The following is a 23754-nucleotide window of genomic DNA, read 5'->3' as shown; positions in this document are numbered from 1 at the left end:
TAGGTTTGTGAAGGAGAAGAATTGCTTACATAATTAAATTTGTTTTGCCATTTTAATCTTATTACTCCTCAAAAGATCCACTTCAAATCTTGTTTCACTTTTGAAATTGTGTAATATTTTAGAATACTGGAAGTAATCCTTGGAGGAGTACATAAAAAAAGATAGTTTTTTGTTTTTTGTTTTTTTTTTTTTTAGATTACCCAGTGGCTTTTCAAAGAGTGTAAAAAAAGAGGTCATAAGCTACCATTTGCAAAGACACACACCTTGGAAATACTTATATGAAGGGTTTTTAAAGCAAATCTTTAGTATATGTATGAGATTAATATGAAATGTAAAAGATATGTTGCATGTTATAAATAGGTTGCTAGAGTATGCATCTATTATTTCAAGAAAGATGCCACAGACAGGCAATTTCACTGAGTTGGAACTAGACAACCTCTTTCCTCGCTAACGCTGAGCAGATACAACCATTCTGCTTACTTCTTCCAGAAAATCATACAAAAGTTATTACTGTTAGAGACAAAAGGATGATTGACTTTCTTGGCAAAATGATGCTGGTTCGACCTGTGATTCTGTGGCACGTCGTATATACGGATTCCCAATTCCTCACTTTTAAAGTCCCTGTGAATCCTATGTCTTTGAAGTCTCTCTGGATTCACTGTTATTGGTCCAGTTGATAACAGCTCCCTGATTAGGGTGCCCCCCACTCCTTGCCCTCCAGCCCAAATACAAAAGGAGATGGCAGGTGTCCATTATTGGCCTTGTCTCAGCCATTTACCAATAAACCTATAAGGCCAAGAAAGAAATGAGTTTTGACTGGGTGATGTTGGAATGGTTGAGTTAAGTAAACAGTAATCATTATTCAAAGCAGCTGCTCAAAAGTTCTCTGGGGAATTTCTGTCTTTCATAATATTCAGCATTTGGAGAAAATGGTATAGCGTATTTTAGGTTACATCATCCCATTGTACACTTTATGAAAAAGACTATTTATATTTATATGTATGTAAATAAGATCTCTCTTGGGGTAAGGTAAGAAGAGAGGTGAGAATCAAATTTATTTCATGGTTACTGTGAGAAAAGGTAAAAGGAGAAGGCAGAGAAAGCTTCCTTCACAATGTTAGGTCAGTTTGTAATGTTTAAAAAATAAAAGATTTCCTAGATATCTACCAATAAAGACTACTCTATCTTGTGTTCCCACAGCAGCTAAGCCTGTTTCTATTCCTTTAATTACACTAAGCTACATAAGCTCATCATCTGAAACATAATGCTAACTGATCATTAGTTTGGCCAATGAAAACATTTTTTATAGGAAAGTATTATGCTAGTAATAATAGACAAAATGTTTCTTCAAGAATATGACTAACCCTAATATTTCTTAGAAACCTTATTTCAAAAATAGATAATTCATTTTTCTCATTTCATTTTAAGCTTTAAAAAATTTTTTTACAGAAACACTTTTAAATAGAAAAAATGACAAAGGTTGTACAGTTTCAGTTTGTAAAGGGCTGATACTGTGTGGATTAGCAAATTTTGAAGAAAAAAATGACACTCCCTCTACTTGTCACATTTCAGTATAAGCCAAATTTAATTAGTTGAGTTATGAAGCAACATCAAATATTATTTTGCTGCAGTATTAGGCATGAAATGTCTTTATGGGATTATTGTAAGCCTAGCTTTCATTTAACAGCTTGTCACTCTTAAGATGTGCTTTAGGAGATAGCAACATCTAGAAAAATCCAGTGGGGCTAAAACCCAACAGACAACTAAGAGGAACTCATGCTCACAGGAACAGTTGAAACTCCAGTCTTCCCAGACCCTCATGTTACTTAATAATTTCTCACATTCTGTTCATGAAGTTAGTTTTTACAGGCAAATATACAGCCTTTAAAGAAACATAAACAGAACTCCATTAGTTTGCCAAAGATCCCACTCACCTCAGTAGGCCCTGCCTTAAAAAGTAAGCTTGCCATTTAGGAATCCACTGCTTGGTCAATTAATTTTAAATCTCCGGCCTCATGTAAAATTGGGCATTGAGCTCTTCAGAGTAGTAGATTGGTATCAGGTTTACCTGGTTTTAATCTTATTACTCCTCGAAAGATCCACTTAAAATCTTATTTCACCATTGAAATTGCGTAATATTTTAGAATACTAGAGGTAATCCTTGGAGGAGGGCATAAAAAATGATAGGTTTTCTGTAAGTTACCTAATGTTTTTTCAAATACTGTTATGTGCTCTGGTACATTTTGGAGTACCATACTGGTGAACTCAATGTTCTGACATCCCTCAAGTATTTTTGTAAGTAAGAGGTAAGGTATTTCCAGTTCAATGAAGAATTTCAGGGATAGTGATGCAGTAGAAACAAATTCTAACAGGGATAGGGAGTATGGGTTACACAATTGCAACTGAACATTCTAAAGGCTTTTCTCCTACATTATTACTTATGAGGAGGATGACAGTCAGTCTTTGCAAACTTTAAATTTACAGGGAGAAAGTGATACTTCTTAGAAACATTTAGTCTCATTATTAACCATCATTCTGAGAGAGATCCGAAACACTCATCATGTTCTCAGAGGATGATCTCATCCCAGAACACGAAGATGAAAGTATCAGAAAAAACGGGATATAAATAATCTTCCTTATGGTGAGTCAACAAATGTAGCTTGTTATGAGCTACTGTGAAATACATTTGTGTTTAGATAGCCCTGTCTCTGCAGGGGGCAGATGACTCAGTGATTTTCAAATTCTGCTCTGCCAGAAGAGTTTCAAGTAGGCTCCAGGGGCTTGTAGGGGAAGGATGGAGAGAGGTGCCAAACGGGAGGCATGGAAAGGGGCAATTAGGATGGGGGACACATTTTCTGGGCAGAGGTATTCCAGTCTCTCTCCTTCAGTCCTCCTGAACACAAGGAGGACTGCCAAACTGGGTTTCCACACAGGGTTTTATTCAACATATTTCTGCTATTAAAAATAGTGAAAACCTTCTAGTTAACTATGGCATATTGAGCACAAGTATCTACTCTCACTTCTGAAATCCTACCAAAATAATATTAAAGAAAAAAAGAAGGTATAAATCTACATGGACAAAGAAAAAGGAAACAGAAACAACAGCACACAAGAGATTTTGACGAAATTTTAGAAGATAATATGCAGATGGGTGGGGAGTATTTGATGTAACTACCTCAATCTACCATGTGCCCACACGGGAGGCTGGTAGAGGAAGCACATGCATTTCCACTGCAGAATCCTGGGAATGCTCAGATACAGCTGAAAGTAGGGGAGTGAAGTAGGACTGAACACAAAGGAAGACTGATTTAACACCTGAAAGGACCCTCTTGCCCTGCTATCTGCCCTGACCACCTGTGGCCTGGCAGAATCAGAAAACTTACTGTCTTAAGAGGTTGAGACTGGAGCACGCTCAGGCACAGCTGAGGTGGCAAACAGGTGCTTTACTGAAATCAAGGAAATTAAGTAAAATTTTACATGCTACGGTTCCCATCTTTCCCCTGCTAGAGTCTTAAAACATTGGCAGCCAGGTTTAAAATGACTGAAGATGAGGTTGGAGGGTTTCTCAGTCACAATTCATAGCCCAAGAGAAAAGACCCCCAGATACTCTTAATTAGATGCATCCCAATGAAAGAACTGTGTCCTTATTCAGCCATTCTATAGTGAAGTTCACCATTCATTTGTTCAATAAATATTTAGTGATTATGTATTAGACACTATTTTAGGCATTAGTTACAGTGGTGAACAAAATAGAGATGAAGACCTGCTCTCTTAGAGCTTATATTTTAGAGCTAGAGAAAGACAGAACAAAGTATACACACTACAATGTCAGGTAGTAATAAGCACCCCCCTTCTCTCCCACCCCCCACACATACCAACAAATCAGGATAAGAAGATAAGCAGGATAAGACAGGACAAAGTGATGGGTATGAGAGTGTTTACTTTTAACAGGGTGGTCAGGGAAGAGCTCTCTAAGCAGATGACGGATGCCAACTAGCACCAACCACAGTTTATAAACAGCTTTTAGTGTCTTATACTTAGTTATTGGTGGGCAGAAAGCAAAACAAACAAAAAATAAACTCAGAAAGTCATGATGGACAACAGATCAGAAGAAAACATTTTAAACAATTTAATTAAAATCAATATTTTTAGTGAAATGAGAAAATATGCCAACAATTTTGAAAACAAACAAAATGGACATATTCCTAGAAAAATACAACTCATCAGACTGATCTGAGGAAATAAAAAGTATGTATAATATTATAACCACTTAAGAAATGGAAGCTGTTGTTAAAGCAAATACACAAAGTAAACACCAGGCCCAGAGAGAAATGAGTCCTACCAAACTTTATAGAAACAGATCATAAAAATATTATGTAAACTTTTCTTAGACAATATGAAAGAGAATAGTTTCCAATCCGTTTTTAAGCCAGCAGGACCCTGATACTAAAACCAAACAAAAATATCAGAAGAAAAGAATACAATACATCCATGTCAATCATGAATATAAACCTAACAATACTAAACAAAATGTTATAAATAAAATACTAATTTTATTTATAATTTATTTACTCAGATTTTATTTATAATATTAGTATCTGAAAAAATATAATACTCCCTAACCAGTTTAGGTTTAGACTGGGTATGCTAGCACAGTTTAATATTTTGAAAATCTATAAATGTAATTCGTTAATTCATACAATAGCTTAACAGAATGAAATTGTACTTTTTCTTCACCTCAACAGATGAAGAAAAAGCATGTGATAAAGTTAAATACCCATTCATGATAAAAATTCTTTGTAAGTTATAACTGGAAGGAATATCATCTCATAAAGAGAATCATTAAAGAAAACATAAAATTAACATAATCTGAAATGGGAAAACAGTAGAAACATTTCATTTAATATGAGAAATTACCTAAGGATTCCAACTACTACTATTTCTAATTCTCACTGTGTTAGGGTACCTACCTAATCCAATAAGACAAAGAAAGAAACCAGGAGCATGAGAATTGGAAATGAATAAATAAAGCTGCCATTATTTGTAGATGATATCATTGTTCAAAAATCTCAGGGAATCTACAGACAACTTTATTAGAAATAATAGGAGAGTGGAGAAGTAATAGAAGCAATAACAAAGTGGCTGGATATAACACTAGTATACAAAGTTCATTGCATTTCTGTTCACCAGCAGCAAATGAGAAAGCATTACTGAAGAGAATTTAAGATATCAGAATAGCAAGTATCTAGAAATAAATATAACAAGGGATGTGTAATATGTCTAAATGGGAAATTATAAAACCTTATTAAGAAATACCTAATAAGATCTAAATAAATGGAAAGACAGACCATATTCATGGATAGAAAGACAATGTGAAAATGTAATGCTTCCTAAATTGGTCTATAGAATCAACGCAATTACATTCAAAATTCCAAGAGAGTATTTTATTAAACTTGATTATATTATTTAAAGTTTATGTAGAGGAATAAAAAAAGCCATAACGGGCAGCATACTTCTGAAGAAAAAGAATAACAAAAAGAACTTTCCTGTCCAGATATCAGGACTTATTTTGAAGCTATTGTAATTAAGACTATATTTTGCTGCTGAGATAGAAACAATAATGAAATAGAATATATTTCCATTAATATGCAGTATCCATGGGAGTAGTCTATAAGATCAGTGAGTAAAAGAGTGATTGTTCAATAAATATGATAAAGAAATGGTCATCTATAAGGAAAACGATCAAATTTGACTTCTTCATCCCATATTAAGAAATCAATTTTTGATTGATTGCAGACTTTTAAAAACTCAACACTTTCAACTCTTGGTAGGAAGTCTAATGAATGTCTATTGGATCTTGGGGGAGAAGAAAATTTTTTACACAAGATCCAGAAAGCCATTAAAGTTTGATAAAATTCAGTATAAAATTAACCCATAAAATTAATAACTTATGGTCATAAAACACATATTAAAAAAGTGAAAAACAAGTTACAACTTGGGAGATGATATATGCAATACATACAATGTATTAAGCATTAGTATCATGACTGAAGAACTGCGATAAGTCGATGAGAGAAGCATAAGGAATCCAACAGCAATTTGGCATAGGACCCAAACAGATACTTCACAGAAGAGAAAACAAATATGGCTAATATATGCAATAAAAATAATTTTATACCTATTCAATTCACAAAAACTTAAAAGAAATTGGCAATATCAAATGTTAGCAACGTTATGGACCCACAGGATCTCTGAAACATTGATGGCAGGAGTATAACTTGTTGCAACCATGTTGGAAAACAGTTTGACATTATATTCTAAGTGTAAACATTCATGTATTTTCCTAGTAATTCCACCCCTAGGTATGCCCCAAAGAGAAACGCTTGCATACGTACAGCAGAAGACATGTACAAGAATGTTTGTAAGTAGCATTGTTCACAAGAGCAAAACTTTTGAAACAATCCAGTGCCCATTATCAGGAGAGTGGCCAAATAAATTGTGGTATATTCACACACTGGAATACAAATGCAGTACATGGGGAAAAAGCAGGCAATTCTAATTTCAGGACAAAAAAAAATAAAATTTCTCAAGTAACCATAGTTTACTACATGGTTCAGTGAGAATAATGCATAATCTACACTTGATCTTAGCTAAAAGGCTGAGAAGCGATGAATAATGCATAATCTTAATAATGTAAACATTAAATAGCTATTTGACTCTAAATTATGAAATTACTCTAAAGGAAGAATAGAAGAGATGAGAGTCTTTGGGAGGGCTATAAAAAAAGCTAAATCACTGTTTTTTTAATAGTAGATAGTCTGATGGTTAAAATAAAAACTAAGAAGATAAGCATTTTATTTAGAGATATGTAGGTAAATACCAGAAGAAACAGTTAAGAAGTAAAAAGTTATTACTTCTGGAGAGTGGGACAAGGATAATATAAATATACCTGGAGTATACATATATACACACACACGGAAACACATATATATATGTATACATCCATATATACCTATGTACATATACATGTATATGGGTTATATATATGTACATAGGTATATATGTGTGTGTGTGTGTGTGTGTGTGTGTGTGTGTGTATATCATTGATTTTCAAAACCAAAACCTCTCATTTGTAACAGGGATATGATATTGTTGAACAGACAGATTGGGCTTCTAAAAGAAGAAATTTTGGCACTCTGGGAAATATCAGAGTGCAGCGGCAGAGATCTATTAAGATGATATGGTCCAATGCTCTCATTTCACAAAAATGAAGAAAATGAGACATGGTAAAACTAAGTAAATTGTTAAAGTCTCAAAATTAGAAATGTACTAGGACTAATCCTCAGACCTCCAGGTTCCTAGGCCAAAGCGTCTTCTGCCACATCTAACTGGGAGGGGAAAGAGGTGCTCCCAAGGGAAAGGGGAGGGCTGACCATCCAGTTCTGGAGGGATGTGTAGGAATACAAGGGAATGTTCTGAGACAGAACTGGCACCCAGCTGAGGAAGAGATGCTGGAACACTGCCTGGTGAAACTGGCGTTCTTGTCTTGATGTACTGATCTGCCTGCAGTGCCTCACAAATAGGTGTATATGTGAGTATGTGTCTGCTTTCTGATTGTTGCTGATTTAGAATCTCTCAGGATAAGACAGTAGTACAAGCCTTACTGAAAGCCATATGGAATACAGATAGATATTTTAAAAATGCCTAGTTCCAGGCCTCACACGAAGACATGGAAGAAATATGTTGGTTAAATGGATGCATAAATACTATAATTTGTTTCCAGTGCCTAGCTGATGATGGTAAAATAACTGAGTATTTTAACAGAGTATATTTGCTTTTAGCCCAAAGGAAGACTGAGAGGAAACAGACATTTGAGGAGTGAGGTGGAGACCATGAGAATGCCGATAGGTCATCAGTTACTATATCTTAGTAAAAACGTTCTACGTGCTTTCATCACTTGGAATACCCGTATTTGTAATGCCTAACTTTGCAGACTGTCTGTACTTTCACTAATCAAAGTAACCTATGGAATGGCAGCATGAATATCACAGCTGAGGCTTCACAGAAATGGAGGATCTTGAGCCTCACCTAGATCTACTGAATCAGAGTCTTCATTTTAACAAAATCCCCAGATGATTCATAAGCACATTAAAGTTTGAGAAACTCTGGCCTATAGCACTGTTTTTTGGATAAAATCATAATTTAAATATGTCTTACTTGGAATTAGAAGCTATGCAAATGACCAATAATATCCTGAAATAAATTATGATAAAGAGTAATGATATCCTGAAATAAATTAAGATAAAGAAAAACCACCTGGAGGACAGGTTAAGAACTGTAATAAACATTGAATGATCAAAGCGGGAATTGCATTTCTCAGTTACGAGTATTTATTGCAATCAAATGTGTCAGGGGGGTGATTCTGGGTGATCTGTGACTGCTTAATGGGAAATTTGGTAGTCTGCCACATGTCTCTAATCATAAGTCAGCTTGCTTAGGAGTGTGGCTTGATTCCTCTATCAGTGTACAACATCAGTATTGTGTCTAGAAAAAAAATGGAATATAAAAATCTGACCTCAAGTAGCTGGGCAATGAGCCAGTAACAACAATAATAACAACAAAGAAACGAACAAACAAGTGGGGAAGGGTCTAAAACCCATTATGCGAGGGGGAAAAAAAAAAACTACGGAAGATTTAAAAGCCATTTTTTATTAGAATAATCAAGTGACAAAATCCACTGTGTACATATCAGAAATTCAACTCAAAAGAACACTCACCGGGAAGAAAGGCTTGGCTTCCCACTTTTGCTACAGCTGGTATAAATTCCTGGGCCATCATCAAAGAAGCTTCCAAGTGCCAACTTCTGTCTGATAGACTCTCTCTCATTTTTCTGTGCCTAAAATTTCAAGAAAACAAAAAATGCTGATAAGTGGGCAGATATAGCACAACCACAGGCAGTCTAACTTGTTAAGTTTCTTAGAACTGTAACATTAGATGAAAAACAAATAAATAGGCTGCAGCACAAGAGCATTTGAATTATTAAAAGCTGAAATTTTACCAGTCTCTCTGGCTTGAATTTCAATTCTTCAGAGCTCATTCTAATCTCTAGTCTAAGTAATCACCATTATGGTACTCAATGATTTTCACCAGGATAGAACTACATTATTTGTCACTACAATCTTTCTTCTTCTTACCTGCTAGGTATAGGTAAAGTTGTGGAGGGCAAGTACTTTCTCCTGAATCAAATCACTTCGATCCCAAATGTGCCCTTTCCCTGATCTTGTCTTCTCTCTGCTTTACATGTCCCTTTAGCCAGCCCATTTTCTCTATGGCAAGAACAGTAATTCACTTCACCAACATGCAGCCTCTGGGATCTGGCAGATGCCACAATAAGGCCAGAAGAGAACCCAGGACAAGACAGACATAGTACCTGCCTCCATGCAGCTTACAGTCTTGTCAGGGACTCTTGGTTCCATTCAAGGGCAAGCCTCATCTCACCAGGTTTTAGAATGTGAGAAACCTTGACAATAATGTCTGGAATAGCTGGAGAATTCTAACTGGGCCCATCTGTTTCATATTTTGAAGGGAGGTCAGGTCAGTGTGCATAGGAAAAGGATTTGGTAAACTACACTACTGTGATCCTTTGGATATGTTTACAATGCTTGGCTTCTCATTAAATGCCCCATAAAAACTCACCATGCTGAACTTTTAAACCCTTTAAACAACAGGGGAGAAGATTAAAAATGATTTCCTTGGTTAAAAATGAAACTACTACAAAAAAACAAACAACATGAGTCAAAAATCCTGGGCTGAGGATGAAATTTTAGTTTTGTGAGATGACAAAGGCTTTGAGAAGTAACATTTCATGCACTGAGCGAGGGCTTGAAGACCACACTGAGCAAATTATATTACAAAATGCAGGTCATGTGACTGGGTGTGGCTACTAAAGGCTTGGTGATGCCTTCATTCTCCCAGAAGGAGGTTCTGGAGCATCACTGTGTCACAATGACAAAAGGCACAGCCTGTTGGAAGGGCGCACTGAAAATAACTTCATTCCCAAGTGAAGGACAGTATACAATAGGTTAAGGCTGCTCTGTCTAATATGGTAGTTATTAGTCTCATGTGGCTATTTGCATTTCAACTTAAGAATTAATTAATTAATATTAAAAATTCAGCTCCTCAGGCACACTACCTCATTTCAAGAGCTCAACCATCACAGATGGTTGGTGGATATTGTACTAGACAGCACAGAATAAAATACATGACAGCAAAGTACAGCTAAGACAGTGGTTCCGAAGATCCAGCTTCTACAGGCTGCATTAGAATGCCTCAGGCTCTAGTGCCAGATATTTAATTTCAACAGGTTTGAGAACTAGTTCGAAGAAACCTCATCTCTACTCTCCTTTTCTCTCACACTTTTTAATCCTTGGACACCATAAGCATTCTTTCAACTGTACACACTTAGCGATTATCTCTGTCTATATATATAGCACCCCATTTTAGCGTATATCAATGAAACTGCATCATACTAGGAGCTAGCATATGTGTGTGTGTGTGTGTGTGTGTGTGTGTGTGTGTGTGTGTAGTACAGTCATAAAGTGAAAGACTACTTTTATACAGATTTTTTTTTTTTTTTACAGATGTGAAAGACTGCTTTCATAGTTCTTATTTTTTGCTGGGCTAGCATAAAACCGAGCCTTAAGAAAGCAACCATAAGGTTATAGAGGGAAGCAAGAATGCCTTTTATTTCACAAACCACTTGCAACTGTACTGCTTGGAACCTTAATTAGGGCAAACCACCTTTCCGAATATGCAAGGCTGGCACTTGGGATGGTCCAGCCAAAACAGAATCACATCACTTGACACCTTTATTTAAAACAAGTTCATTTCAAATCCCCGTATCTGCCAGGCAGATTTTGTACAGTCAGTGAACCTATTTCTCAATCCATATCACAGACAAAAGAGATTCTCACCAAAGTCTTCAACAGGCAGAAGACTGTTGAGTATAGCTGAATATCCAAATATAAAATCAGTAGATAGCAACATGAATGTCAAGGATTAATGTTCAACACACGCTGGCCTGACATTAGCCTAGGGTCTAAAACAGGCTTTAAAGAAAACACTTATCCCAGGGTATGAATGTGTGAAGATACCCTTGATTCCTTGTCTATCTTTCTTGATAAACTAGAGCTACAGATATTGGGAGAGGCCTTACAAATATTTCCATTTACATTAATTGCAGTTCTTTACACCTGAATACTTCATTAACAGTTTAAAGAGGACTGTTGTATAATACACTCTTTCCCCCTCTCTCCTTCTCTTTCTGTCTCTGGATACCACTGAACAAATCAAGAAAAGCATAAAGAATATAAACATCACCCATAATCCCACCACTTAGAGAGAGATGATTGCTAACATTTTAGTATATTTCCTCCTAGTTTTTATCATGTGTGTGTATTATTTTCCTTTTTATAAAGTTGAGATCATATTGTTTATTATATTTTCAGAATTGCCCTTGTATCACTTCAAATTCTTTAAAAACATAATTTTAAAATCTTTAAAAAATTTTTCCTCCAGAAAAGCCAGAAAGGAATAAAAATACAATCTTTAATGGTTGCATATCATTCCATCCTATGGAGTTACCCTCTATGGTTAGCCATTTGGGTTGTGTTAAATTAAAAATAACATGGAAGTTAGCCTCTTTTTTTTTTTTTTTTTTTTTTTTTTTTTTTTTTTTTTTTTTTTTTTTTGAGACGGAGTCTCGCTCTGTCGCCCAGGCTGGAGTGCAGTGGCCGGGTCTCAGCTCACTGCAAGCTCCGCCTCCCGGGTTCACGCCATTCTCCTGCCTCAGCCTCCGGAGTAGCTGGGACTACAGGCGCCCGCCACCTCGCCCGGCTAGTTTTTTGTATTTTTAGTAGAGACGGGGTTTCACCATGTTAGCCAGGATGGTCTCGATCTCCTGACCTCGTGATCCGCCCGTCTCGGCCTCCCAAAGTGCTGGGATTACAGGCTTGAGCCACCGCGCCCGGCCGCCTCTTTTTTTTTTTTTGGTGAGATGCAGTCTCGCTCTGTCGCCAGGCTGGAGTGCAGTGGCGCCATTTTGGCTCACTGCAACCTTCACCTCCCAGGTTCAAGCAATTCTCTTGCCTTAGCCTCCCAAGCAGCTGGGACTACAGGCTCGCGTCACTATGCTCAGCTAATTTTTGTATTTTTAGTAGAGACGGAGTTTCACCATGTCGGCCAGGATGGTCTCAGTCTCTTGACCTGATGATCCGCCTGCCTCAGCCTCCCAAAGTGCTGGGATTACAAGCGTGAGCCACTGTGCCCGGCCAGAAATTAGCCTCTTTACATAAATGCCTGCCCACATGTCTGATTATTTCCTCAGGATTAGTTCCTGGAAGTGGAATTAGCAGATCAGCTGAGTGTGAACATTTGTTGAGGCTCTTGACACATTTTGTCACATTGCTCTCAAAAAAAGCTGTTCCAATCCACATGCCCGCCAGCAATGTAAGAGGGTGCAGCTTTCACTACATCCTGGCTAACACTGAAATTTTCACTTAAAAAAAAAAGGTTTTAAAAAATTTGATAGGCAAAAAGTAATGTTTTTATATTTTAATTTCTTTGATTACTAGTTAGAGTAAATATTTAAATGTTTTAGTGACTGTACTTTCTTTTCTCTGAATTACTTATTCCTAGCTTTGCTTATTTTTCTACTAAGGTCTGAGAATTTTAAACATTTTATAGTAGAGTATTTGTCCTTTTGAGTTTCAACCGTAAATGTTATGTAGTTAAGTCAATAGCTTGCTTCCTCTGTCATGCTGTCAGTGGCTTTTGTGCTTGGAAAACTCTTCCCAGTCCAGAGGCAAAGGATCTCACTAGATGCTGGAAGATTAAATGAGAAAACTTAGGTAAATTACTTAGCAGCTGTACCCGACCTGTGGTAATGTAAATCTGTGATAGATGGTAGCATTATGGTTCATACTCCAATTTCTGCTTTGAATATGAGGAAACTGCAGGAGATGAAGGGTTACCATACTGTTAGGCAGGAGCAGTAGGATCCAAGTCCATGCTTTCTAATCCCAGATCTTTCTGCTTTTTCACATCACTTTTCCACGTGAAAGAGTAAGGTGTTCAGACTAATAATAATGGTAGGTACCATGTAGGGGATAAAATGTGGCACAGAGAGTTATGGGTCTACTTCTTCCCTGAGATGGATGTGACGTTTTCTCACAAAAAGAGAAAACACTGGCAAAGCATACATACCACAGGCTAAATCATAACCACAGATATCCACAATACAAATATCTTCTCATCAGGACCACTCTCCTTACCATCACTGCTCAATGTTAAAATGTAACAATGAGAACCTAATTTTCTTTCAGTTGCCCACACGTGTAAAATATATGTGTGTGTGGTTTCAAAGACGGTTTATTCTCTGAGGAATTATACCTGCAAGGCAAATACGTCTTCCACCAGCCCCCTCAATCCAGCCAAGCCCAAGACGCTCCAGGGTGAGAAACAGCCAAGGGTACAGGAAAAGGAAGAGGCTGACTCAAAACACCGTCAGGTTGCACTTATGACAAGCAGAGCCTTGTCCACTCCTAAAACAGCCTTGGGAAATACCCTCATAAAACAAAAGTACAACATCTAAAATTGGTATTGCTAGCAAAAGCAAAGGGCAACTGAGGAATAGGGCTCATCACTATCAGGCAGAAAAGCTATTCAAGCCCCAGATGAAAGCAAAAATATGATTAGAAACTCACCGCTATTCAGCCCCAGGAAGATTTTGTCCTCATCTGTCGCTAAATTCCCTACTGCCACCCGCTGTGCCTGAGCAGATAAGGCTCACAATGACTTTCAATGACGCCATGCAAGCCACCATGATCTTAGAACACAGATCACTGAGCACTTGTAGACTCTGAACACCAACGCTCAGCCTTTCCTGATGTGCTCTGTTCTACTGCAATTCCCCAATCTGGACAAGAACAAAGAGGGGCATTCAGTAATGAAATAAAAAGCAAAATGTTCCGCATGGGTAGGTATCATCTCTCTTCAAATCTAATATGTCCCCAGGACCTTTCCATACTTTTTTTTCGGCATATGGCATGGCCCCATCCCTTACACACCAAGATCATTCCTGCATCCCCTCCCCAGGTTCTGCCTTCCTGCCTCTGGCCCAGCCCACCTTACTAGCAGCATTGTGGTGTCTCTGAAGCAAGAAGCCTTCAGCATGCTAATCTGCACGTAAATTTACAAGTGGAAAATTGGGTGTTTTCTGCATTTTCAAAATCTATTTAATTGACAAACTGTATTTTTTGTGGGAAAATCGGCGGGGGTGGGGGGGGGGGTGGGCTCTAGGGCTCTCAGGAACACACTTCAGGAAATAACAGCCTAAACCTGAACCTAAAGCCATCTGGTGCTTAGGACACAACAAGCAGCTGCTTCCTTCTGAGTCCTGCACAGATGATAAAACCCACAGAGGCGGAAAGGGCCTGTCAGACCAAGAGGAAAGGGCTCCTCAAACTCCCCTGAGGACGAATGGATTTAAGGAAACCTGGCCTAGGGAATCAGGGGATCCAGTAGATGAGAAAGGCACAGAGGTGGGAATAAAAGCAGATGTAAGATTTGGAGCAGGAACAGTTGTAGGCCTGGACAAGATTCAGTTGTGGGAAGGAGGAGTGGGAGAAAGAAGTGTTTCCCCCAATTTTCTGTCTTTCTGCTCTTCCCCGCATTGAGCTTCCTGTCCTCCCAGATGCATTTGTTTCTTACTTTTCACTCTTTGCCACGGGAACTGAAATAGACTTTTAAAAATTATTGGATGTACTTGTTTTATAATGCTCATTGTCTCAGTACTAATTCACTAATAACCCCTACAGATACCACGTCTAGCATCCTCTTTTTCACACTGCTAAGTTGTTACCTGGTGCAATGCTTCTCAGGCTTCAGGGTACTTATGAGTCACCTCAAGATCTTGCTAAGATGCATGTTCTAAATCAGAGACAGGGCCGGAGACTCTGCGTTTCTAATAAGCCCCAGGAATTGCAAAAGGTTAGAGGTTTTGCAGATCTTCTCTAAGGTTAAGAGGCCTCACAGGCCTTGACTGCTCTTTCTCTGTCTTCTACACTGGTGTTACCTGCAGGCCTCAGGAAATGCTTGTTAAAGCAACGAAGTAAATACTTGCCACCAATGGTAAAAAGGTAAAAAGTTTTTTGCCATTGACAAAAAACTTCCTAAGGATTATGGGCTGCATCATCCCAGAAGCTGATGAATACACTGGTCCCCCGTGGCCCAGAAAGGAACTCAGGATGCCAGGGGTTGCTGGGACACTGGTCGGCCAAGTGGAGACCAGGGAGGAGCATGCATGTGCGCATGCACAGACACACACACACACACACACACACACACACACACACACCCTCTCTGTCACACATTTCTTTAAGCCAATAGTTCTCAAACTTGATTGACTGTGCAAGAGGATTACCTGGAGGGCTTGTAAATACACAGTCTATTTTTCTTTTTCAAGAAAGTCTGGGGTGGAGGTGAGAATGTGCATTTCTAACAAGTTCCCAGATGCTGCTGATGATGCTAGCATAGGCACTTTGAGAACCACAGCTTTAAACAAATTGAGCAGATCAAGTAGCTAGATGAAACACAGGGTTGGTTCTTCTGTAATTGAGCATACATCTGTTCCATGTGGCATGGCCAGACTCTGGAGCCAGGTGGATTTCATTTGTAGCAGCCTGGCCTCTGCCAAGGCCTTACCAGGATGCTTGTTTTGAAGCAATTAATGATCCCCTTGCTTCAGTGCAATCTATTGCCTAGTGATATCTGGCATCATCACCATTAGGAGCATCCGCCAGGGAATGTAACTGGGATTCTGAGGCTCTCTCTTCCTTTAGGAAAGTGGTAGTCACTCTTCTTTCTTTCCCCAGCTTGAAAGACAGCTTTATTCTAACATTTATAGGCAGCATTACAGTGTGAGGAGTCTGAAGCTCTTAAACATTATGAACCAGAAGTATAGAACTTGTTTGTTATGTAAATGTTATTAATTTTCTTTGAAACGAAAAGGCCAAAAGAAAACCAAAATACACTGACAGTACTTTCTAATTATTTTCTCACTGAGACAAATCATGAATTTGTCACTAGACCAGAATATAAAAACAGCATTCCACAAGAAAAGAAATTGTATGCTATTGAATGTCAAGTGCATAAATGCTTGCACCATGCAGGTTATTTTAAATTCTTGAATCTTATTTTATCCCCTGGGTAGTGCTTTTTAATTGGTAGTGGAAATATAAGTTAAAAAATAGTATCTTTCAATTGCATCACTGAATGGATAGTAAGTCAGGACACTTTCTTTTCATTGTGTGTTTCTGACATTTTCCATTTCAGTCACTTACACTAAACATCCAGAAAGGTCAAGATGAGCTGCCAAATACAGGTTTCCTGAAAAGGTGTTGAAATTTCTTATCTTTGCATCCTCGTACCAACCTGCCTGAACACATTTCCTTAAATAAGTGATAGCCTGGGCTGCTGGGCAACGTTAAGGCTTTTGGGCGTAAACTGCTCAGGACCTGTACCCATGAGAGAGCTGGCCTCGGATATCTAAAGCCCAGGATGGGGACACAAGGGGAAGGACTCTGGGGCCCTGCGTCTTCTGACACCTATTTTACTTGAGTATTGGCTGACATCAAAAGAACTGGGATGCCAGTCCAGAGAATGCAGATATTTATTTACAATTAGTCTAACTGTGAGGATGGTTTTGCCTAGTGTTGACTGCATTCCTTCTTATGCTATAGGGAAGCGACATACGCAGAAGCAGGCAGATAGAAGTGCCACTGCACAAGAGTCCATAGCACTTGAATATTTTGATTGTGAAGGTAAGCAAAGGTATTTAACCAACACCTACGGTAAAGTTCAGTAGCCACTTAGAATGGGAACCTTGCTGAAAGTAAAGGAGTCTAAGGTGCAGTCTACAAAGATGGCTACTGTAGAGAAGGTGTTTCAACATTAACTCCTCAAGGGATACGGTGGAAAACTGAATGATTTTCCTCCCCTGCGAGCACCATATCCAAAACACAAACTGCTGGGAATGAACCTGAGCTCATTCTACTTCTCACGATTGCCTACCAGAGAATACTTTTTAGCCCAAGACAGTGTTATCTGGCAAACCTATTTTTAACAGGTGCCATTTTAGAAGCCTGGAAACCCATCACAGTCATTCAGTATCACTGTCAGGAACACAACAGTCCCAAACACTTACTGCATGGTTATGAAACAGCCAAGCCTTAATCAGCAGCCAGGAAGCTGGTGTCCTCAACCTTCTGTGTCAGAATGGACCTAGGATCCAGGGGAGGTAGACACAGACTCATGGCCAGAAAGAAGGTGGGGAGGAGGATTTAGAGTCACGAAGACCCTGCTTAACATGTTGACTCTGACATGACTATGAGTTACTGAGACTCTTTGAGCCTCAGTTTCTTCTTCTGCAAAAAGAAATAATACCTATTTTTAGGTTATTTTAATAATTAAATGAAATACTATATAGAAAGTGCTTGGCGCTGTGCCTGGCACAGAGGGAAAATTTATAAAGTAGTAGCTGTTATTAATATTAAAAGGAAGGGGTGGGGAAGGTAGTGAGAAGAATGGAGAAAGGGAGAGAAAAGGAGCCTGAAATATCTGGAACAGGTCCATTTACAAATACATAAAGTGAATTAGTGATTGTCAGAGGCTGAGAGAAGAAAGGATTTGGGAGTGACTCCTGATGGGTACAGGGTTTCTTTGTGGGGTGACGAAAAATTCTGGAATTAGACGATGGTGTGCACAGCCTTATGAATATACTAAAAACCATCAAAGTGTACACTTTAAAATGGTGACTTTTATGTGTGTGAATCATATCTCAATTTTTTAAAAAGCCATACACATACACGAAAATGAGGAGAACTGGAAGCCTAAGGAAACTAGCGAGGAGAAGGGAAAGAGACAAAGTAGAGAGTGCTGCAGAAGACGACCATGACATGGAAAGGGGCGTGTGTATGCATATGTGTGTTCACGTTTGTGCGGATGTGTGTGTGACAACAAATACATTTAACACACTTGCATTTCACTGGAAATTCTAGTTACCTGAAACAACCCACTCCCTGACCAGGCTGGCTAACCGAGCTGTGCCAACAGGGTGATATGATAAGAAACCTGAACCACGAGCCAGGGATCTTTACATTTATAACATCTAAGACCGATCAGGCTAATTCTTTCCTTTTAAGAAAAGGAGACCCTGGCCCACAAAGCGGAAGAGATTTTTCCCAGGTGGCTGAGGTGGGGCTAGGTCCCAGCCTTCGGTAACTTAACATGGTTCTTCAAGCGTATTCAGCCCTGGCAGGCAAGAAAACGTGAGGGTTAATGGAGGTCGACGGCTGCTTTTCCTCAGTAATTGTGTGGGGAGGGCAGAGCGCTTGTCTGGAATGGCAGCTGGCATTCTGTGTTCCTGTTTATTGCAGTTTATCTCAAGCAGTCATTTCCATTCACCTTTTAAAAAAAACATGAGGCGCAGCTGTGGCTTCACTTTAAATATTGTTCCTTCCAGCCTTTTAATTTTTTCACAGGGTCCTCCCTAATCTTTCACCATAATTGGATGCACAACACTCGAGACGGCACCCCTGAGGAACAAAGCGAAGCGAGCGGCTGGCCCGGCCCTGGGCCCACTCACCGCCCTGCTGTCAGCTCCCTGATTCTGTGCATAGTGGCCTAGGAACAGAAGGCAATACCAGCTTCCCTGCATTTTCTCTGCTCTGGGACAAAGTTGGAGCCAGTCTTCTGCCATATTCTACATTAAATTTTCCCGATTTCCTTTTCTCTCTCTCCATTAGTGTCATTAAGATCTTTCCCTGCCCCAAGAATGTACACATGAACAACTCTCGTGTTTAAGGTACACATTCCTGGGGCAGGAAAAGATCTAAATGGCTGCACACTTTAGAAGTCCACACCAGCTATCTGGACACTCCAGGCAGCATCAGTTCCATGTGGTTTGCTCCTTTATGTGCCTCCCACACTGGGGCTGTCAGCTCCTGGAGGGAAAGCTCAGTCCCCCACTGGTGATCCTAGCACCACGCACAGTGCCAGGAATATGAGAGGGCTCTTGGTAAGTGATGGTGGAATGGATGAGGACACTGACTCAGATGCTGCGTACCATGTTGGTCCTGAAGACAATCAGCTCTGTGGTTCTTTATCAGGGGATCAGAAGTTGCTCACAGCAGGGCAGGGAAATAATGGGCTGAACGCATACACCTCGGATTCTGCTAAGGTCTGCACTTTTCTTCTTAAACACTAAGATCTGTTTTCTGTTGAGTGCAGTCTTACTGTTACTACTGAATAAACCAGAGGTCCTTAATGAAACATTTTTCTTACAATCAAAACCTTCCCCACGGAAAAGGAACAGATGCATAATCTTTTTCTTCCTTTGCTTTGGTGGAATCTAATTTTAGTCATCAGAAAGTGACCTTTCCCCTTGAAGGCTGTTTGTCTGACTTCAAAACAACTCTGTAAAATAATCCCTATACACATGTGGTATTTATTAGTGCGACTGGTTCAGGGAATTCTATGGTACCTAAGCAGGGGTGTATCAAATTTTTAATTGTTTTTGACAACTGACCTCAAAATGGGGTGAAAGTACCACACAATATAAAAAAAATTACAACTTTTACTTATATTTATATTTTAAACATTTTATTCTTTAAAATGTCTATTCATATGTATATCTTTTATATATACATATTATATTTTATAGTAGTCGGTGCTATTTCTGAATAAAATATATGTATATTACAGGCATGGACTCAAAACCATCTTACTGATAAATGCAAGGTCAAAAAAGCCTGCAGAGCCCCACTTTATGGCATCTAATTTAATTTTCTACTTAGCCAACAAAACAGCAAAAACATTAGAGAAAATAATTAGAAAAGGAAGATTCTAATAGGGAAAGTCATTTTTATACTAGGTAACTATTTTCTTATTCCTCATATTCTTAAAAAAGCATATGTTGCCCTGTTTCACTAGAAGCTCATAGTAAAATTATAAAGAGTGGGTTTAAAGAAGGATAATTATAATGAAGTCTTCATAATAATCACGATACATATAAAAATTTGAAAGCACTTTGCCTGAGAAAGGTATTTAAAAGGCTGCAATGAAAAGAGAACAATGTTTAAGGTCTGGAACACAATGAACTGATCTCTGAGCACGCCACACATCTAGAAGGTTTATCTCGCAGTTTTTTTGTACTAACCTATCAGATACTGAAATCATATGTGGCATTCTACTGCCTTTGTTAGATAATGGGTTACACAGTGCAATTCTGTTTTGTTGTTGTTGATGTTTTAAAGCTCCTTGAGCCTTACATGTCTGTAGCTTTAGCCAGCCCTGTCTCAGGTTGCTGGTGTATCATTGCTCACTTATTCCAGGCATCTGGGTTCTCTCTCTGTTTCTAAGTAGAAGAAAACTACAGCGGTGATGACTTCATTGTTAATGCATTAATAATGGTATGTCTTTCATTTTTCCTAAGTGCAAACTGACCTATACTTTTCTATTCGAGAAACAGTTTGACAGAGGAAACCATGACCAGTTCTTTGACACTGAAAACAGCAGAAGTATGATATAGCTACACTTGTTCTGCAGAGTTGGATAAGCAATCTGACGCTTACGGCAGAGTGTCCCAAGCATCTTTTGCACACCACTTCCGGTAGAAGCGGACAGCTGAGAAGCGTTACGGTTATAAGACTCAGCGAACTATCACCTTGGGTTCTCATTCCTGTCTTGGGGATCACAAGGGATGAAAAACACAAAGGGCAACATGGCAGGTCACTGAAACCTCTTTTACATATTTAAGTTTCAGCTTCTGGAGAAAGAACATAAGCTGTTGTGAACTGCTCTAGGAAGTACAGAATATACTTAAAACAGTCCCCACACTCACACACACACACACACGTATGTATATAAGATATAAACTACTATATTTTACATTACTATATGTAAGGCTCTATCATGACAGAAGCTTCTTTCTATATCTCGCTCCAGGGAAAAAAGTTAGTGATGTATTTGATCAAATTAAAAATCAAGTAGCAAGTTTTACTGTTCTATCATTAACTGATATTTGCCTCTGAGGTAAAGGGGTCTTCATTTTCAGGCCCATGATGCAAGAGCTTTTATTCTTCACGTTATGCCATGTTGTGAACTACACTTGACTTATGGCAAATAATGAAGAGGGAAGGACATAGTGTGTGTTTTAGGCTTCTGTGGACAGATAAGCATATACTCGTAGTTTAATTTCATGACCTCACCCATATAACTAAAGCTATTTTTACTCGGGCCTGTGATTACCAGAACATTACCATATAAAACATTCTTAAAATATATTTACTGACTTTCAAAAAAAAGGCAGGCAAAAGATGAACAGATACTGTATCAACTTCTAAAAACCCCAAACATGTTAACTGAAACTTGATAGTTTTCATTGTCAATAAAATCAAACAAAAAATTGGAAAAATAGGTTAAACATTCTAGTAATTATTTTTTGTCAGAGAACCGTAAATACGTCAGTAATTTTTAAAAAATTCCTTCACATAAACAGCCTGCCTAGCAGTTAAATGCATAATAGAATTTTTTCAACTTCAGAATAACAACATGTGTGTTTTAGTTACTGCTGTAACATATTAATGAATATAAGCTGGGAAAAGCAGAAAGAACTTCCCTCGTTTAATGCATTTGATTCTGTGCATTTAGTTTTTCCTGACTATATTATGGCAATAGCCACTGAATGTGGAATTTGGCCACTCCTCAAGGGTGATTTTTCTTCCAGTTAGAAAAATGGTCCAATTGTTTATAAACAAAAGAGCTCTCCCCCCTTACCTTTTTATAATTCCCCTCCATATCCAATGAGGATTCTTGACTGATGATGTCATCCATTCCATCACTGTCCAAATTCATCCTTTAACTCTTTAGAATTTCACTTAAGAAATAACCTCCCATGAATTCTGATAGGCTGATATGCCAATTGCCCAGTTCCCTGGTTACTGCTCATGCTGACATGGAGAGCTGGCTAAGAGGCTGTGCCCAGCCGTGTGTGTTCTTGCCCTGCTCTGCCCCAGAGACACCGCCCCGCCCAGCTCCCCGGCCTTTCCTTGCTCTGGCACCAGGCAGCTGCTGTTCTCTGAGGCTCACTCTGCCCCTGACACTTGGCTTGCTGACTCCGGCCTTCCAACCATCTGCTGTCACCTTCCCCTGAATGATCCCGCCCCAATTCCTCTCCACAGCACCTTTCCTGTTCCCAAGAAAGGAAAAGAGAGGCACTCAGCTTCAGCCACGCTGATTCAACTCCCCTGTTCAGGGCCGAGTGTGGACTGGAGCTCTGTGAGGAAACTAGCAATCTGAACCAGGGGTAGATTGTGTGGGATAAAAATAGATGTGAAAACTTCCAGCCCAGCCGACTTCACTACTGAGTTAAAAGCTGGGTATCCCATGACAAAATGAAAACAGTATAATTTAAAGGCTGACCTGTAACACAGATGTTTGCTTTTTTCCCCCTAAACTGATCATTTCTTAAAATCACGTGTAAAAGTCTCATCTGGTAGGATCTCCAGGACGAGACTGAAACTCACTTCCAACAAGAGGAGGCCCTTTCTGCCCAGGAGCAGCGCTTTGTTCTATTAATATAGGCAACAGAAAAAGATCCATCAACTTTTCTTTAAAATTCAACCAGTGGCGGGCTTTTTCACAAAAGCAAATGTTCTTTTCTGCTGCTCTCTTTACACTTTTCCCATGGCTTCTGGTTTTGTTTACAGGCTTTACTAAAGAGAGGGAAAAGGCCCACAGCTGGAGGATGTTTTGGTGCAAGACGCAGACAAGCAGAAGTGCACACACAAACACACGCTCATCAGGATCAGCTTACTACTGTCATAAACTACAAATTATGCCCTCTATTTATTTCCAAAAAATAAAGCTACTGTTTGCAGGAGAAATAGGTCAGAAAAGAATTCAAAGGGCAAGCCTTCATTTAGCAACACCATCTTACACTGTGACAAGCTTAGATAGAAAGCAGCAAGTATATCAGTCAATAAATTGTCCAATATAGATTCTTGCGCAACCACAACACTGTTAAGAACAGAGTTCTAAAAGCAAAAAGGCCATTCAAGATAACCTTTTGGCATCTGAACCTCTGCTGACATGCTCACCTTCAGTGTCTACTTATTTCTCTCCACATTTTTTTAAATTCAATTTGTAGAAGACTTGTGGCATAAATGTGTCTCAAGGTAGTTTATAATAGCCCTACTTCTATAAAGGAAATACTTCCCTCTGTAGCCCCGAGCCAAAGTGAAATCTTCCCTTTACTCCATTCTCATTGCCCCACCTCAGTTCCGAAAAGAATTAATTGCATGTTTGTCAGATGTTACAGTAACAAGTTGTCTCTCATGAACCACATCTGCATTTGGGCAGGGTTTTCCCTGGAAAAGATCTCCCTTGTCTTACTCTCCTCCAAACCCCAGGACCCTCACTTCAGATGGGGGGCCCGCTGTCTGCATGCAGGCAGCCCAGAATGCTTCCCGGGGCTGTGGCAATGCTGGCCACAGACTGCTGCTCCCAGTGCCCAGTGCAGGTACTCAAAATACAGCAGAATTCACCAAGGCTAAGACTTTGGGGTTAAAGTATGCTCTTGTTTGAAGGACCCTGTATATGTTAAATCCTGCCAAAGGAGGTTAGTTAAAATGAAGG

The 23754-nt window shown here is 39.0% G+C and overlaps 1 protein-coding gene across 14 annotated transcripts in view; it reads right to left on the bottom strand.

The window, feature by feature from the left end:
* The window catches only part of LOC105488541 (schwannomin interacting protein 1), an 804156-nt gene that overhangs the window by 22609 nt on the left and 757793 nt on the right, over window positions 1-23754 (bottom strand). For 12 of the 14 annotated variants that reach the window (XM_011752721.2, XM_071091172.1, XM_011752722.2 and 9 more), the window contains one exon: window positions 8778-8896. In XM_011752721.2, coding sequence (XP_011751023.2) covers window positions 8778-8896 — 119 coding nt within the window. Of the gene's footprint in view, window positions 1-8773; window positions 8897-21894; window positions 22199-23754 lie in introns of those variants that run through there. The other 2 variants (XM_011752730.2, XM_071091177.1) reach the window with 2 other exon arrangements.

Source organism: Macaca nemestrina, chromosome 2, assembly GCF_043159975.1.
Source record: "Macaca nemestrina isolate mMacNem1 chromosome 2, mMacNem.hap1, whole genome shotgun sequence".
NCBI lineage: Eukaryota > Metazoa > Chordata > Mammalia > Primates > Cercopithecidae > Macaca > Macaca nemestrina.
This window is presented reverse-complemented; position numbering and strand designations above follow the sequence as displayed.